This window comes from Artemia sp. Qi Xiang Cuo, chromosome 4 (genome assembly GCF_049724085.1).
Source record: "Artemia sp. Qi Xiang Cuo chromosome 4, ASM4972408v1, whole genome shotgun sequence".
NCBI classification, from domain to species: domain Eukaryota; kingdom Metazoa; phylum Arthropoda; class Branchiopoda; order Anostraca; family Artemiidae; genus Artemia; species Artemia sp. Qi Xiang Cuo.
Genome location: NC_142797.1, coordinates 76,834,244 through 76,853,772, shown reverse-complemented (window position 1 = coordinate 76,853,772; position 19,529 = coordinate 76,834,244). Strand labels below are relative to the sequence as shown.

The window sequence follows — 19,529 nt, the reverse complement described above, 5'->3', positions numbered from 1 at the left end:
CATTTTGAGACAGCCATTTTGTATAGAATAGTCCAACGATAAGATGACAATACTTCATGGTTAACATACCCTTCCCCTCGATACCTGGAGGAAGGGTTGTAACTTATGTCCCAGGTGCATATAAGGTTTTTACGGAAAAGATGGTCGTTTAAACTTTGGAGGGGACTCAAATAATTAGGAATTGAAAGTTTTGTTTCCCTTTTTAAGAGTCAAAATTAATTTGATGGAACCTAGCCTCCCCCACCAGCCTCAAGGCCATAATGCTCCATTTTGTTCCCCAGAGACACTTCACTTGGAAGGAATGGTAGTATAAACTTTGGTGGGGACTTATTCAAGTGGAAATGGGAAGTTTTAGTGCCCTTTTTAGGAGTCAAAAGTAATTGGAAGGCAAATAGCCCCCACGCCATTTCCCCAAATGCATCCGATGAAAATTTAACCTTGGTTGAAGGATTAGATAAAAAAAAATTCGGGGTGGATACAGACCCCCAGGGTCCCTGGGGAGACGTTGTAAGTTCTTCTCTAGGGGCATATATAGTTTTTACAGAAGGGCTGCTCGTATAAACTTTAGAAGGAGGTTCAAATGATTGAAAATTGAAAGATCTAGTTCACTTTTTAGAATTAAAAGAGATCGAGGGTCAACTATCCCCCTGTCCTACACCCTTTTTCCCCAAACCCATCCAATCAAAATTCTGAGATAGCCATTTTGTTGAAAATAGTTCAAACATCTAATATCAAAAACTCCAAGGTCGACACAACGCCAAAGATCGTGGTGACAAGTGTTTTAAGTTATGCCCCTGGAGCATATAAGGTTTTTATGTCAGGGATGGCTGAATACAAATGAACAACCTAGACCATCAGACGTGACAAGACCAATACCAGTAGCTAAGGTAAAGGGTATTTAAAAACGTCAAAAGTAGTGAAAAACAAAAAGGAAGAACAAAAATATACAGTCAGATTACTTCTGTCAGCAAAAAATGGCTGCAAGAATTAAAACTACTCAGAAACAAAAGTGTAGAACAAAGAAATATAAGGCTAAAATATGTACCAGAATGAGAACAAAGAAATATGCGGTTAAAAGATAAGCGGTAGTAAGAATTGCCACATCTTGCCACCTTCTTCAACCGCTCATGTTTTGCTTTGCATCTTATTATTCACATAAGAATGCCTTTTGGATGGTGATTCAATCATCTTTCACTGCACAAACTTTTAAAAATACTAATCTTTCCCACTCATTTTCTCTTATTCTGCAAACCCTCTAATCTCCAACAATCCTGTCTATCACACATAACCACACTGACTTACTTTATATATATATATATATATATATATATATATATATATATATATATATATATATATATATATATACAGTAGACACTTTTTCAAGATCACATAAGTGATTATCAATTCATTGGAAATTTCACTGTTCATGTCCTTAAAAAAACAACTTGCCTTTTTTTTTTAATAGTGTAAGCTCAGTCTCATTTAGTCACTAGAGCGTGTATCAATTGTCAATGTAGGGAAAATAAAAGAATGAAATATAATGAACAGTTCGGAACTTCACCTGTATTTAATTGGTGTGGTCCATTAACGTTATGACAAAATCTATTTTGACGATCTTTCAAATATAGTTAACTAAGTATGAATGTCAATTTTTTTCTCCCGCACGGTTTTTTACGGATTTACTCTTTTTTTTAGCTAACAGCAGTGTTTCCTGACTACAAGAGTTCTATTGTAGGATTTGAAAGCGTTAAAAGTCAAAGGAGAACTGTTAATTCGGAGGTATCTTTAAATTTTATTATTACCACTGATGAGGAATTAACTGAGGACGACATTATAGCTCTACTTAAACGATTTCAACCAAACGAGGATGAGGCGACAGTCCCTGGAATAAGTTTTAGCGTTTTGTTAGACCCAAATCTTGTGCGCGGTAAGCATTGTTATCTGGTGAGATTTATCTGAGAAAATTGACAACGGTGATCAGGGCTATAGTTTTTTTTTTTTTTATCTTTATGCATCTGATATACCTTTAGAATAATAAAGTCAAAATATTTCTTTTCAATCCTTCACTTATCCTTTTAGATATTACCAAATATCTATGCCGATCTTTGAATTAGAAGGAAATATATTCTGTCATTTGGTAAATACAAATAAACTTACTAAGGTAAGCCCTAGATCACATAGGAAGCTTACAATGTTTTAAGCTTACAAAAGAAATTAAATATCTTTCCATATTTTTGATCACAGAAAACGCTCCTTTAGAATTGCGATACTTTTTTCAAGTTATAAATATGCTTCATTTTTATTATAAATTTTTTTTAGTCTCTATTTTCTTTGGACTAGAAATTACCGAATTTATTGGTGTCCTTTTTTAAGTAGTGGAGATAATCACCTTACAAGATGGTAATTGCCGGCATAATATAGTACGAAACAAAATTAATACCTACAGAGGACCAAATTCTAGGGAGCGAAATATCTAGTATAACCAATAATTCTAGAACTATAAAAAGCTATATATATACAACCCATAAATTTTAAGGGTCATAATGACATGCGGTGGCATATTCAACCCCTATAGACATTAAGAAATAATAGTTTTCACTTATATAATTAAATAGTCAATTGAAACTCGAAACAAAAATTATAATTGCTTCTCAGCCTTGTAAACTTTATCTATGAAAATTAAATACTAATGTACTAACTGAAGATACTCCTTTGTAGAATCATATGGAGGATTATGAAACGCTAGCACTTTACTGGAGATTGAATTTTTTCAAATGATAGCAAAGAAAGACACTAAGAGTTGGAACGAACATAAATTATACCATAGATGAGGAGGGTTGCCCCTTCTCAACCCCCTACTTTTTGCGCTGCAGTTTAATTTTTCATCCATCAAACAGTTCGTGGTAACGAACTGTAAGTAAGGAGCGACCCGGCTCAATAGTAATCGAAACTCTAAACAACGGAATTTTGATACCAATAGATACATCAAAGAATCCTATTTTAATGTTGATTTTAAATATATAAGTTTCATCAACTTTAGTCCTACCCATCTAAAGTTGAGTGCCAGAGAAAATTTTTCTGATTTTCGAAAAAAGGGGGGTACACCCCCTAAAAGTCATAGAACCTTAATGAAAATCACACCATCAGATTTAGCATATCAGAGAACCCTACTGTATAGGTTTCAAGCTCCTATCTGCAAAAATGTGGAATTTTGTATTTTTTGCCAGAAGAAAGATCACGGATGCGTGTTTATTTCTTCTTTTTTCCCAGGGATCATCGTATCGACCCAATGGTCCTAGAATATCGTGGGAGGGATCTATCGAACGAAAATTTAAATTTATAGTACCCTTTTTAAGTGACCGAAAAAATGAAGGGCAACTAGGCCCCCTCCCACGCTCATTTTTTTCCAAAGTCGCCCGATAAAAATTTTGAGATAGCCATTTTGTTTAGCATGGTATAAAATATAATAACTATTTCTTTTAGGATGACTTAATCCCCCGAAGTCCTCGGGGGGAGGGCTGAAAGTCATGAACTTTACCCAACGTTTACATATAGTATTTTCCACATTATTTCCATTCGATTATTTAAGATCGAGGTATTTATTAGGGGGCGAACCCAATCATATACGTAATAATTTCTGTTCGTTTTAAGCTTTGATGCTGCTCGTTACTTTCAGGTAAAAAGCGGATTTTCCTGCATTATTTAAAAAACGATCGGAAATTAAATTAAAAAAAACAAGCTTTTTAACTGAAAGTAAGGAGCAGCATCAAAGCTTAAAACGAACAGAAATTATTACGTATATGATTGGGTTCACCCCCTAATAAATACCTCGATCTTTAAGCCTAAGATTTTCGAGTACTTTCATAAGAGCTATTTATTCTAATTTGTTTTAATTATCCATGTACGGTGAGCCAAAATCAAAGCCTGCATTAATTCAAAAACGTTCCAAAATTAAATAAAAACAAAGTTTTTTTTGACTGAAAGTAAGGAGCGACATTAAAACTTAAACAAACAGAAATTATTCTGTATATGAAAGGGGCTGTCCCCTCCTCAACGCCTCACTCTATACGCTAAAGTTTTTTATTGTTTTAAAAAATATAGTTGTGAGAAAGAGTCTAAGTTTGACGTAAAGAGCGAACCCTTTCCATATACAGAATAATTTCTGTTCGTTTTAAGTTTTAATGTCGCTCCTTACTTTCAGTTAAAAAAAAACTTCGTTTTTATTTAATTTTTGTTAAGAACGATTACTAAAACATAAGAGTCTTTGACTTGGAACGAGAAATATTTTTAAAGCATCATGAAACCTTAGTTTAAAGAGCGAGAGGTAAGGAGGGAGTTAACCTCCGTGTACCAAATTATTTCTGTAAAATGTCAATATGTGTGCTATTCCCAATTCAACTAGACTATTTCAAATTTGACAAAAAGATGAAAAAAAATAAGAGATTATAGTCTTTGGAAACCGACTATTTTCTCGAAAGAGCTTCTGTGATTGTTTTAACAGGAGGAAAAGTCTCTCTTGAATACCATTAAATAAACAACAACAAGTTTTTTTTAACTGAAAGTAAAGAGCGAAATTAAAACTTAAAAACGAACGGAAATCATTCTGTATATGAATCCGCTGTCCTCTCCTCAACGCCTCACTCTTTACGCTAAAGTTTTTCATTACTTTAAAAAGTAGAGTTATTACAAAGAGCCAAACTTTAGCTTAAAGAGCGGGGCACCGAGAAAAGGAGAGCCTCTTTCACATGCAGAATAATTTCTGTTCGTTTTCAGTTGTAATGTCACTCCTAACTTTCAGTTAAAAAAAAACTTGTTTTTGCTATTAAATTTCTGAACGTTTTTCAACGAATGCAGGTTCGAAAACGACTCGCCGAATATAAACAATTAAAACAAAATTTTTATATTAATTTGGTAAAAGTTCCCCCCTCCCCTTGTAAACTTTCCTCTGGAAAGTTCACTGATTTTAAGCTGTGTGATATCATTTATCACACAAAAAAAGCTAACAAAATAATGTTTCCAAGAGCTGAATTCATAAATACATGATTTTTTTTTTGCTGTAAAACTGTAATAAACAAAACAGATAAGGATATGCTATTGTTATTGATAATAACGCACAGCTGCATAAATAACGTCATGCATATTAAATAGTTAAAAAAAATATCTTTACTGCAAATGCCTTTTTCCCACTTCGTATATCAAAGAAAATGATTAGTTAACAATTCAATTAAGTAGCATAAAGAGTGAGGTATTGAGGAGGGAGTAAACCCCCTAAAACACGCAATAATTTCTGTTAATTTTAAGTGTTGATGTTGCTCCTCACTTTCGGTTGAAGAAACCTGTTGATTTATTAAATTTCTTAACTTGTTTAAATAATGCCGGGAAATCCGATTTTTCCCTCCGTTGAAAATTTCTTCCCCTCACGGTAAATCCCTACATGTAAAGCTCTTCCCACATAAAATAAACCCCCTCCAGGAACCCCTCGCGGCAATCTTCCATGTAAAGTTTTTCCAATACAGAATAACCCCCCATCAGGAATCCCCCCCCCCAGACAATTCTCTTCTAGCTGAAAATTACCCTCGAAAAATTTCTTGCGGACAATTACGGTTGAAAATATTTTCTTAGCCCATTTCAACTTTAAAAACACTTTTATCTCTAATTGTTTTTCAAATCATGCTGAAAACTCCCCTCCGTGCAAAATCGTCCCAAAATTACCCCCACCCCTAGCAGAAAGTTGTTCCAGCAGAAAATTTCCTCTGGAGAATTTATCTTGTGGAAAACTCCCCCAAGGAGAATTTTTCCAATGGAAAATCCCTCCCCCCACCAACAAAACGATAATCTAGACAATTTAAACCTGTGTAAATATTTCCCCTGGCCACTTCCCCTTAATATCTCCACAATAAAATTGAGTCGACAAAGAGATAGTAAGACAAATAAAATGAACTTTGTATAGGAATCCTGGCAAATTCCCTTCCCAAAGAGAATTATCACCATAGAATCCCCCTTGCAGAGAATTCTCCCCCTCCCCAAGAAAATGTCTGTATACTTCCCAATAAGAAATACCATACGTAAGCAATGGGTACTTTCCCCTAGGGCTGTGAGAGGGTATTTTATCGTCAAATAAATAGTTACTGGGTTTTTCGACTATGCTGAAAAATTGGGAATCTCAGAATTTTGATTGGATGAACTTTAGGAAAAAGGTGGGTAGGAGGAGGGCCAGTTGTCCTCCAAACTTCTTGGTCACTTAAAAAAGGCACTAGAACTTTTATTTTCCGTTTGAATGAGCCTTTTATTGGTATTTTTGGACTATTTTTTTGAAAATATAATTTTTTGGAAAAAAAAACAAGCCAACACACACATAAAAAAAAGAAAAAAAAACGCGCATCCGTAATCTTTCTGCTGGCAAAATATACTAAAATTCCACATTTTTGCAGATGGAAGCTTCAAACTTCTATAGTAGGGTTCTCTACTACACTGAATTTTATGGTGTGATTTTCATTAAGAATCCTTGACTTTTAAGATATGTTCCCTCTTTTTTGAAAATCAGGCAAATTTTCTGAGGCCCATAACTTTTGATGGGTTACACTAAACTTAATGATTTGTATATTTGGAACCAACATAATGAGCCGATTATTTTGATGTATCTATTGATTAATTAAAAAACTTTTTTCACAAAATAAGTTTTTTAAAGAAAAGTAAAGAACTCCATTAAACAAAAAATGAGCAAAAATAAAATGAAATAATCTACCAAACGTGAAACTACCACAAATCAACATCGATAATTAAATGAAACTCAAAACGAACAGAAATTATAATAAATAACCGATTCAAACTCGAAACGAGCAGAAATTAACATAAGTTGGGCTCAAAACCCCTATGCCTTCCCAAGGCCAGAACATAATTTGCACTTTACTGAAAAAATATAAATGTTTTTACTTTTATAACTTTGATAAATCAAATAATATAAATTTTTTGATTACTAAACATCAGTATATGTATATTAAACTGACAATGCACATTCATTTGTGGGGACACTCCCCCACAACCCGAGGGTTGTGTGGGAGTGTCCTCCTCAAAAAAATATTTTCTATCTGGAAATCAACTACGCTGAACAAAATGGCTATCTCAAAAGTTTGATTGGGTGTGTTTGGGGGAATGATGGCCGTTGGGGGGGGACTAGTTGCCCTCCAATCACTTTCGACTATGAAAAACGGCACTAGCCCTTTGAATTCCCAATCGAATGAGCCATTTTCGAAGTTTCTACGACAACACCTTCTATAAAAACCTTATATACCCCCAGGGCATAACTCAAAACTCTTGCCCCGACGGTTGTGGGGGAGTGTTCTCCTTAAAAATATATTTTCTATCTGGAAATAAACTAAGCTGAACAAAATAGTTATCTCAAAAGTTTGATTGGATGTGTTTGGGGGAATGATGGACTTAGGGAGGGGGGGGGGTTAGTTGCCCTACAACCACTTTCGACTATTGAAAAGGGCACTAGCCATTCCAATTTCCAATCGAATGAGCCCTTTTTAAAGTTTCTACGACAACACCTTCGATACGAAGTGCCCGGGTATAGAGAAGAAAAAATAAATAATACATTGTGCCCCAGGGCATAACTTAAAACCCTTGCCTTGAGGGTTGTGGGGGAGTTTCCTTCTCAAAAACATATTTTCTATCTGGAAATAAACTACGCTGAACAATATGGCTATCTCAAGTTTTTGATTGGATGTGTTGGGGGGAATGATGGGCGTGGGGGGGGCTAGCTGCCCTCCAATCAATTTCGACTAATAAAAAGGGCACTAGCCCTTTGAATTTCCAATTGAATGAGCCTGTTTTGAAGTTTTTACGACAATGCCTTCTATAAAAACCTTATATGCCCCCAAGGCATAACTTACAACCCTTGCCCCGAGGGTTTTGGGGGAGTGCCCTCCTCAAAAACATATTTTCTATCTGGAAATCAACTAAGCTGAACAAATGGCTATCTCAAAATTTTGATTGGATGTGTTTTGGGGAATGATGGGCGTGGGGGGAGGCTAGTTGCCCTCAAATCACTTTCGACTATTAAAAAGGGCACTGGACCTTTTAATTTCCAATCGAAGGAGCCTTTTTTGAAGTTTCTACGACAACGCCTTCTATAAAAACCTTATATGCTCCCAGGAGATAACTTAAAACTCTTGCCCCGACGGTTGTAGTGGAGTGTTCTCCTCAAAAATATATTTTCTATTTGGAAATAAACTACGCTGAACAAAATAGTTGTCTCAAAATTTTGATTGGATGTGTTTGGAGGAATGAGGGGGGTGGGGAGGGAGGGGGTAGTTGCCCTCCAATCACTTTCGACTATTAAAAAGGTCACTAGCTCTTTGAATTTCCAATCGAATGAGCCTATTTTGAAGTTTCTACGACAACACCTTCTATAAAAATATTATATGTCCCCAAGGCATAACTTACAACCCTTGCCCCGAGGGTTGTGGGGGAGTATCCTCCTCAAAAACATATTTTATATCTGGAAATAAACTACGCTGAACAAAATGGCTATCTCAAAACTTTGATTGGATGTGTTTGGGGGAATGATGGGCGTTAGGGGGGGGGACTAGTTGCCCTCCAATCACTTTCAACTATTAAAAACGGCACTAGCCCTTTGAATTTCCAATCGAATGAGCCTTTTTTGAAGTTTCTACGACAATGCCTTCTATAAAAACCTTATATGCCCCCAGCGCATAACTTAAAACTCTTGACCCGAGGGTTCTGGGGGAGTGTTCTCCTCAAAACATATTTTCTATCTGGAAATAAACTAAGCTGAACAAAATAGTTATCTAAAAAGTTTGATTGGATGTGTTTGGGGTAATGATGGGCGTAGGGAGGGGGGGTTAGTTGCCCTCCAATCACTTTCGACTATTAAAAAGAGCACTAGCCATTCGAATTTCCAATTGAATGAGCCCTTTTCGAAGTTTCTATGACTACTCATTCGATACGAAGTGCCCGGGTATAGAGAAGAAAAAATTAATAATACATTGTGCCCCAGGGCATAACTTAAAACCCTTGCCCTGAGGGTTGTGGGGGAGTTTCCTTCTCAAACACATATTTTCTATTTGGAAATAAACGACGCTGAACCATATGGCTATCTCAAAATTTTGATTGGATGTGTTGGGGGGAATGATGGGCGTGCGGGGGGCTAGTTGCCCTCCAATCACTTTCGACTATTAAAAAGGGTACTAGCCCTTTGAATTTCCAATCGAAGGAGCCTTTTTTGAATTTCCTACGACAACGCCTTCTATAAAAACCTTAAATGCCCCAGGGCATAACTTAAAACTCTTGCCCCGAGGGTGGTAGTGGAGCGTTCTCCTCAAAATTATATTTTCTATCTGGAAATAAACTACGCTGAACAAAATAGTTAATTCAAAATTTTGATTGGATGTGTTTGGGGGAATGAAGGGCGTGGGGAGGGGGGGGGGTTAGTTGCCCACCTATCACTTTAGACTATTAAAAAGGGCACTAGCCCTTTGAATTTCCAATCGAATGAGCCTTTTTTGAAGTTTCTACGACAACACCTTCTATAAAAATATTATATGTCCCCAAGGCATAACTTACAACCCTTGCCCCGAGGGTTGTGGGGGAGTGTCCTCCTCAAAAACATATTTTATATCTGGAAATAAACCACGCTGAACAAAATGGCTATCTCAAAACTTTGATTGGATGTGTTTGGGGGAATGATGGGCGTGGGGGAGGCTAGTTACCCTCCAATCACTTTCGACTATTAAAAGGGCATTAGCCCTTTGAATTTCCAATCGAATGAGCCTTTTTTGAAGTTTTTACGAAAACGCCTTCTATAAAAACATTATATGCCCCTAAGGCATTACTTACAACCCTATCCCCGAGGGTTGTGGGGGAATGTCCTTCTCAAAAACATATTTTCTATCTGGAAATCAACTACGCTGAACAAAATGGCTATCTCAAAATTTTTATTGGATGTGTTTGGGGGAATGATGGGCGTGGGGGGAGGCTAGTTGCCCTCCAATCACTTTAAACTATTAAAAAGGGCACTAGCCCTTTGAATTTCGAATTGAATGAGCCTGTTTTGAAGTTTTTACGACACCGCCTTCTATAAAAACCTTATATGCCCCCAGGGCATAATTCAAAACTCTTGCCCCGAGGGTTTTAGGGGAGTGTCCTCCTCGAAAATATATTTTCTATCTGGAAATAAACTACGCTGAACAAAATGGCTATCTCAAAATTTTGATTGGATGTGTTTGGGGGAATGATGGCCGATGGGGGGGGGACTAGTTACCCTCCAATCACTTTCAACTATTAAAAAGGGCACTAGCCCTTTGAATTTCCAATCGAATGAGCCTTTTTTGTAGTTTTTACGACAACGCCTTCTATAAAAACCTTATATGCCTCCAGGGCATAACTTAAAACTCTTGCCCCGAGGGTTGTAGGGGAGTATTCTCCTCAAAAACATATTTTCTATCTGGAAATAAACTAAGCTGAACAAAATAGTTATCTCAAAAGTTTGATTTGATGTGAGTGAGGAAATGATGGGCGTAGGGAGGGGGGGGGTTACTTGCCCTTCAATCACTTTTGAATATTAAAAAGGGCACTAGCCATTCCAATTTCCAATTGAATGAACCCTTTTCGAAGTTTCTACGACAATTCCTACGATACGAAGTGCCCGGGTATAGAGAAGAAAAAAGAAATGATACATTGTGCCCCAGGGCATAACTTAAAACCCTTGCCCTGAGGGTTGTGGGGGAGTGTCCTTCTAAAAAAAAATATTTTCTGTCTGGAAATCAACTACGCTGAACAATATGGCTATCTCAAAATTTTGATTGGATGTGTTTGGGGAAATGGTAGGCTTGCGGGGGGCTATTTGCCCTCCAATCACTTTCGACTATTAAAAAGGGTACTAGCCCTTTAAATTTCCAATCGAATGAGCCTGCTTTGAAGTTTCTACGACAATGCCTTCTATAAAAACCTTATATGCACCTAAGGCATAACTTACAACCCTTGCCCCGAGGGTTGTGGGGGAGTATTCTCCTCAAAAACATATTTTCTATCTGGAAATCAACTATGCTGAACAATATGGCTATCTCAAAATTTTGATTGGATGTGTTTGAGGGAATGATGGGCGTGCGGGGTCTAGTTGCCCTCCAATCACTTTCGAATATTAAAAAGGATATTAGTCCTTCAATTCCAATCGAATGAGCCTGCTTTGAAGTTTCTACGACAATCCCTTCTATAAAAACCCTATATGCCCCCAAGGCATAACTTACAACCCTTGCTCCAAGGGTTGTGGGGGAGAGTCCTCCTCAAAAACATATTTTCTATCTGGAAATCAACTACGCTGAACAAAATGGCAATCTCAAAATTTTGATTGGACTTGTTTGGGGGGATGATGGGCGTGGGGGAGGCTAGTTGCACTCCAATCACTTTCGACCATTAAAAATGGCAATAGCCCTTTGAATTTCCAATCGAATAAGCCTTTTTTGAAGTTTTTACGACAACGCCTTCTATAAAAACATTATATGCCCCCAGGGCATAACTTAAAACTCTTGCCCCGAGGGTTGTAGGGGAGTTTCCTCCTCGAAAACATATTTTCTATCTGGAAATAAACTACGCTGAACAAAATGGCTATCTCAAAATTTTAATTTGATGGGTTTGGGGAATGATGGGGGTTGGGGGGGGGGCTAGTTGCCCTCCAATCACTTTCAACTATTAAAAAGGGCACTATCCCTGTGAATTTACGATTGAATGAGCATTTTTTGAAGTTTCTACGACAACGCCTTCTATAAGAACTTTTATGCCCCCAGGGCATAACTTAAAACTCTTGCCGCGAGGGTTGTGTGGGAGTGTTCTCCTCAAAAACATATTTTCTATCTGGAAATAAACTACACTGAACAAACTGGTGATTTCAAAATTTTGAGGGGATGTGTTTGGGGGAATGATGGGCGTGGAGGGGGGGGGCTAGTTGCCCTACAATCACTTTCGACTATTGAAAAGGGCACTAGCCATTCCAATTTCCAATTGAATGAGCCCTTTTCGAAGTTTCTACGACAACTTTTCGATACGAAGTGCCCGGGTATAGAGAAGAAAAAATAAATAATACATTTTGCCCCAGGGCATAATTTATAACCCTTGCCCTGAGGGTTGTGGGGGAGTTTCCTTCTCAAAAACACAATTTCTATCTGGAAATCAACTACGCTGAACAATATGGCTATCTCAAAATTTTGATTGGATGTGTTTGGGGGAATAATTGGCGTAGGGAGGGGGGGGGGGGCTAGTTGCCGTCCAATCACTTTCGACCATAAAAAAGGATACTAGCCCTTCGAATTTCCAATCGAATGAGCCTGTTTTGAAGTTTCTACGACAATGCCTTCTATAAAAACCATATCTGCCCCCATGGTATAACTTAAAACCCGTGCCCTAAGGGTTGTGGGGGAGTGTTCTCCTCAAAAACATATTTTCAATGTGGAAATCAATTACGATAAACAAAATGGGTATATCGAAATTTTGATCAGATGTGTTTGGGGGAATGAAGGGCGTGGAGGGGAGGGATAGTTGCCCTCCAGTCACTTTCGACTATTAAAAACGGCCGTAGAACTCTCGATTTCCAATCGAATGAGCCCCTTTTGAAGTCTCTACAACGACCCATTCCATATGAAGTGCCCTGCTCTAAAGTAAAAAAATAATATATGGTACATTGTGCCAAAATTGTTATTATATGCCCTCAGGGCATAACTTGAAACCCTGGCCCCGAGGGTTTTGGGGGAGTTTCCTCCTCAAAAAGATATTTTCTATCACGAAATCAACTACGCTGAAGAAAATGGTTATCTCAAAATTTTGATTGGATGTGTTTGGGGGAATGATGGGCGTGGCGGGGGAGGGCTAGTTTTCCTCCAATCACTTTCGCCTATTAAAAAGGGTCTAGCCCTTTCAATTTCCAATCGAATGAGCCTGTTTTGAAGTTTCTACGACAAAGCTTTCTATAAAAATCTTATATGCCCCCAGGGCATAACTTAAAACCCTTGCCTTGAGGGTTGTGGGGGAGTTTCCTCCTCAAAAACATATTTTCTATCTGGAAATCAACTACGCTGAACACAATGGTTGTCTCAAAATTTTGATTGGGTGTGTTTGGGGCAATTATGGGCGTGGGGGGGGGCTAGTTACCCTCCAATCACTTTCGACTATTAGAAAGGGCACTAGCCACTCCAAGAGTAGAGAGGGGTCAGGAGGTCCCACGAGTCACCCCTGCTGCCACCTACAACTTTTTTTAACACCATATATTGGCACGAGAACCACGTGGTTTATGGTTTTTTGTCAATGAGAATTTGAAAAACAGGAATTTTGTCACATTTATGTATGTTTTCATGGATGTTTATGTGTGTGGGTCGATTTATTTGATGTTTTTCATGGATGATTTATGGTTTTTGTCAGTGAGAATTTGAAAAAACAGGAATTTTGTCACATTTATGTCTGTTTTTACGGTTTTTGTCAGTGAGAATTTGAAAAACAGGAACTTTCTCACATTTTTGTATGTTTTTATGGTTTTTGTCAGTGAGAATTTGAAAAAACAGGAACTTTCTCACTTTCATGGATGTCAACAGCAATTTATGTATGTTTCATGGTTTTTTTCAGTGAGAATGGAAAAACAGTATTTTTCTCACTTTGCTGTCAGTAATTAATCAAATTGTTTCCGGGCAAAGTTTATTAATGTCTGACAGGTACTGCTCCAGGAATAGATCCAAGTCATTAATGTCTTTGCCTCGGAAACAACTCTTTTGGTCGAACTCCAAAGGATATTAATAACCAAACGCCATGAAAACAATTCTCCATGAAACATCTTAACGATGAATTGTTTTAGCGCGGGGATCAGGTTTCTTATTAATTTGAAATGCATTAGCGCAGAGATGCCAAAAACAAAAGGAACACGCTGAATTACGTTTAGGGATATATTTTGGCGAAACTGTTTTAGACAGGTTATGGAATTATTTCGGCGAAGAGATTTTTGAAGAGATTTTGGAAAGAGGATTTGAGGGTGAAACTCTGTGGTCGTTATAATACACAAGTTTCATTTGAACAGTGTTGTGAGGTCCTCTACCCCAACCCCAAAGGGTTCTGATCCCCCTACCCCAACCCCAAAGGAAGCCCCCTGTCCTCAAAGGTCCCCCAAGCTCCCAAAGGGCCACCGGCGCCCCCAAAGGCCCACCCCAGACCCCCAAAGACCCTCCCCGGGCCCCCCAAAGGCCCATCGAGCTCCCAAAAGACCAACGGGGTCCCAAAGGCCCTCCACCGGTCCCCAAATGTCTCCCAGGCTCCCAACTGGCCCCCCGGACCCCCAAAGGGCCGCCCCCCGTCCCCAAAGGGCCACCCGGCGCCCAAAGGACCAAACGTTCGACCAGTGCCCCCCCCAACCCCCCAGCCCCTACCGGTTGCCCCCAGGCCCTCCCCACGTCCCCCAATGTCCCCCCGGCTCCAGAAGCACCGCCGCGATGCGCCAGGGGCCCGGAAAGCACCGCAGGATATGCCGCAGGGATGCGCCGTGGGTCAGGAAAGCGCCGCGGGGATGCGACATAGGGAGGCACTGCAGTAAAGTGCCGCAGGATGCGCCGCAGGGATGCGCCGCAAAAAAAAAGTAAACTAAAAAGTAAAAATGTCGAAATGTTATCTCCCAAACTCCCTCCTCAGACCCCCAAAGGCCCTCCCGGTCCTCGGCTCCTCCAAAGGCCCCCCACCCCCAAATGCCATCCCCGGACCCCAAAGCCATCCCCCGGTTCCAAAGGTCCCCCGACTCCCAAAGGACCACCGACCCTCAAGGGACCCACAGACCCTCAAAGGCTCTCCCCGAGCACCCGTCTTTCGTTGATGTGTGTTGTCTGAAACCTATGATTTGGGATGTGTAGTTTGCTACTTCAGGCTTTTCTGAGCTAAGGTTTCCTAGTATTTCCTAGGTGAATGTTGTCTGAAACCAATAGTTTGGGATGAGTAGTTTGCTATTTCAGGCTTTTATGAGCTAGGTTTCTTAGCCTTTCGTTCGTGTGTGTTGACTGAAACTTATGATTTGGGATATGTAGTTTGCTATTTTTGACTTTTCTGAGTTGGATTTCTTAGTCTTTCATAGGTGTGTGGTGTCTGAAACCTATGATTTGGGATGTGTAGTTTGCTATTTTCGACTTTTCTGAGCTGGATTTCTTAGCCTTTCATAGGTATGCGTTGTCAGAAAATTATGATTTGGGATGTATAGTTTGCTATTTCAGGCTTTTCTGAGCTAAGGTTTTCTAGTATTTCGTAGGTGAATGTTGTCTGAAACCAATAGTTTTGGGATGAGTAGTTTGCTATTTTTGACTTTTCTGAGCTAGGTTTCTTAGTCTTTCGTTGGTGTGTGTTGACTGAAACCGATGCTTTGGGATATGTAGTTTGCTATTTTTGACCTTTCTGAGCTGGATTTCTTAGTCTTTCATAGGTGTGTGTTGTCTGAAACCTATGATTTGGGATGGGTGGATTGCTACTTTTGACTTTTCTGAGCTGGATTTCTTAGCCTTTCATAGGTGTTTGTTGTCTGAAACCTATAGTTTGGGATGTCTAGTTTGCTATTTTTGACTTTTCTGAGCTAGGTTTCTTAGCCGTTCATAGTTGAGTGTTGTCTGAAACCTATGATTTGGGATATGTAATTTGCTATTTCAGACTTTTCATAACCGGATTTCTTAGTCTTTCGTATGTGTGTGGTGTCTGAAACCTATGATTTGGGATGTGTGGGTTGCTAATTTTTTTGACTTTTCTGAGCTGGATTTCTTAGCCATTCGTAGGTGTGTGTTGACTGAAACCTATGATTTGGGATGGTTAATTTGCTATTTTTGACTTTTCTGAGCTAGATTTCTTAGCCTATCATAAGTGTGTCCTTTCAGAAAATTATGATTTGGGAGGTGTAGTTTGCTTTTTGTACTTTTCAGAGCTAGGATTCTTAGTCACTCATAGGGGTTTGTTGTCTGAAACTTCGGGTTTGGGAGGAGTAGTTGGCTATTTCAGACTTTTCTGAGCTAAGGTTTCTTAGTATTTCGTAGGTGAATACTGTCTGAAACTTATGATTTGGGATATGTAAATTACTATTTCGGGCTTTTCTGAGTTTGATTTCTTAGTCTTTCATAGGTGTGTAGTGTCTGAAACCTATGATTTGGGATGTGTAGTTTGCTATTTTCGACTTTTCTGAGCTAGGTTTCTTAGCCTTTCATAGGTATGTGTTGTCAGAACATTATGATTTGGGATGTGTAGTTTGCTATTTCAGGCTTTTCTGAGCTAAGGTTTTCTAGTATTTCGTAGGTGAATGTTGTCTGAAACCAATAGTTTGGGATGTGTAATTTGCTATTTCCGTACTTTTCATGAGCCAGATTTCTTAGTCTTTCGTAGGTGTGTGGTGTCTGAAACCTATGATTTGGGATATGTGGGTTGCTATTTCAGGCTTTTCTGAGTTGGATTTCTTAGTCTTTCATAGGTGTGTAGTGTATGAAACCTATGTTTTGGGGTGGGTGGATTGCTACTTTTGACTTTTCTGAGCTGGATTTCTTAGCCTTTCATAGATGTTTGTTGTCTGAAACCTATAGTTTGGGGTGACTAGTTTGCTATTTTTGACTTTTCTGAGATAGGTTTCTTAGCCGTTCATAGGTGACTGTTGTCTGAAACCTATGATTTGGGATGTATAGTTTGCTATTTCCGACTTTTCATAACCGGATTTCTTAGTCTTTCGTAGGTGTGTGGTGTCTGAAACCTATGATTTGGGATGTGTGGGTTGCTATTTTTTTGACTTTTCTGAGCTGGATTTCTTAGCCATCCGTAGGTGTGTGTTGACTGAAACCTATGATTTGGGATGGTTAATTTGCTATTTTTGACTTTTCTGAGCTAGATTTCTTAGCCACTCATAGGAGTGTGTTGTCTGAAACTTATGATTTGGGAAGCACACGAAAACTTACATGCACACAAAAACGTAAATGCACAAAAACTTACACATGCACACGAAAACTTAGCCGTTCATAGGTGAGTGCTGTCTGAAACTTGTGATTTGAGATGGTTAATTTGCTATTTCCGGCTTTTATTAGCTAGGTTTCATAGCCTTTCATAGGTGTGTGTTGTCATAAAATTACGATTTGGGGTGTGTAGTTTGCTATTTGAACTTTTCAGAGCTAGGATTCTTAGTCCATCATTGGTGTTTGTTGTCTGAAACCAATAGTTTGGGATGACTAGTTTGCTATTTCAGGCTTGTTCATTTTGAATTTCTGTCATGAAATGCAAGAGTTGGAAAATTAGGGTCTTAGTCCACCAGCTCAGTATTAGGGTCCCAGTCCACCAGCCTGAACGGTGGAAAATTCACTAGCTCAGAATTTGGGTCTTAGTCCACCAGCCTGAATGGTGGAAATTCACTAGCTCAGAATTGGGGTCTTAGTCCACCAGCCTGAATGGTTGAAATTCACATTAGACGACACAAAAACTTACACACACACACAAACTTACACACACGCACACAAACTTACACACACACGCCAAAACTTACACACACACACACACACAAACTTACACACACACACACACACACAAAAACTTACACATGCACACAAAAACTTACATGCACACAAAAACTTACATGCACACAAAAACTTAAACACACACAAACACACAAAACTTACACACACACACACACACACACTAAAACTCACACACACACTCCAAAACATCCACACACACAAAAACTTACACACACACACACACACACACACAAAAACTTACACATGAACACAAAAAACTCACACACACACGCACAAAAACTTACACACACATACACACACACAAAAATTCCACACACACACACAAGAAAACTAACACACACACAAAAACTTACACACACAACTTACACACACACACACACACACACACACAAAATTAAACACACACACAAACAAAAAACTTACACACACAAAAACATACACACACACACACACACAAACACACAAACATACACAAACACACAAAAAACTTATATCCACACGAAAAAGATTAGAAACAAAAAAACTTACACACACACAAAAAAACATACACACACACTCAAAAACTTACAGGCACACAAAAACTTACAATCACACAAAAACTTACACACACACACAAAAACTTACACACACGCACAAAAACTTACATACACACACAAAAAAACTAACACACACACACCCGAAAACTTACACACACACACAAAAACTATCACACACACAAAAAATATCACACACACACACACACACACACACACACACACACAAAAACTAACACATCCACACGAAAACTAACAAACACACAAAAACTTATACACACACACACGAAAACTTACACACACACGTAAAAAATTACACACACAACATCTTACACACACAAACACTTACACACACACACACACACACAAACTTACACACACACTCAAAAAATTACTTACACACACACAAACAAACTTACACACACAAAACAATACACAAACACACACAAGAACACACAAAATCAAAAACAAACACGAACAAAAAAACACACACACACACAAAAAATTACAAACACACACCAAAACAAACGCACACACAAAAAAAAACACACACACAAAAAAACTGACACACACACACAAAATTACACACACTCACAAAAACTTACACACACACACACACGAAAACTTATGCACACACACGAAAACTACCATATCACAGTTACATTGTCTTAATTTTTTAAATTTCATTTTGAATTTCTATCGTGAAATGCAAGAGTTGGAATATTTCAGTAGTGACTTGCTGTGCTTTACCTTCTCACAGTTACATTCTCTTGATTTTTCGAAGTTCATTTTGAATTTCTGTCATGAAATGCAAGAGTTGGAAAATTGGGGTCTTAGTCCACCAGCTCAGTATTGGGGACCCAGTCCACCACCCTGAACGGTGGAAATTCACTAGCTCAGAATTGGGGTCAGACTCCACCAGTCTGAATGGTGGAAATCCACTAGTTCAATATTGGGGTCTCAGTCCACCAGCCTGAATGGTGGAAATTCACTAGATCAGACTTAGGGTCATAGTCCACCAGCCTGAATGGTGGAAATTCACTAGCTCAGAAGTGGGGTCTTAGTCCACCAGCCTGAATGGTTGAAATTCACATTAGACGAGGTTACGTGCGCACACACACAGAGAGAGACGACTAACACACAGGGACAACACACACACAAAGAGACGACACCTAACCTTTTCCGGCGAGTATGGTTAGGTTAGGTTAGGCTAGATTAAGTTAGGTTAGGTTAAGTTAGGTTAGGGTTAGCCCACGTACGCTTCACTTAGGTCAGCTTAGGTTAGGTGAGAGACAGGCAAAACGTTAGGTGTATGATTAGGTTAGGGTTAGGTTAGATTAAGTTAGGTTAAGTTAGGTTAGGCTAGGTTAGCCTACGTACGCGCGCGTACGTAGGCTAACCTAGCCTAACCTAACTTAACCTAACCTAACTTAATCTAACTAATCTTGGGCTTTGGGGGTCCGGG

The 19,529-nt window shown here is 38.8% G+C and overlaps 1 protein-coding gene across 1 annotated transcript in view; it reads left to right on the top strand.

Annotated features, from left to right (window-relative positions):
- LOC148953450 (uncharacterized) overlaps window positions 1-19,529 on the top strand; it is a 165,073-nt gene that overhangs the window by 125,078 nt on the left and 20,466 nt on the right. The window contains exon 7 of the mRNA XM_089087964.1: window positions 1,699-1,930. Within this exon, the coding sequence (XP_088944090.1) occupies window positions 1,699-1,930 (232 nt within the window). The remainder of the gene's footprint in view (window positions 1-1,698; window positions 1,931-19,529) is intronic.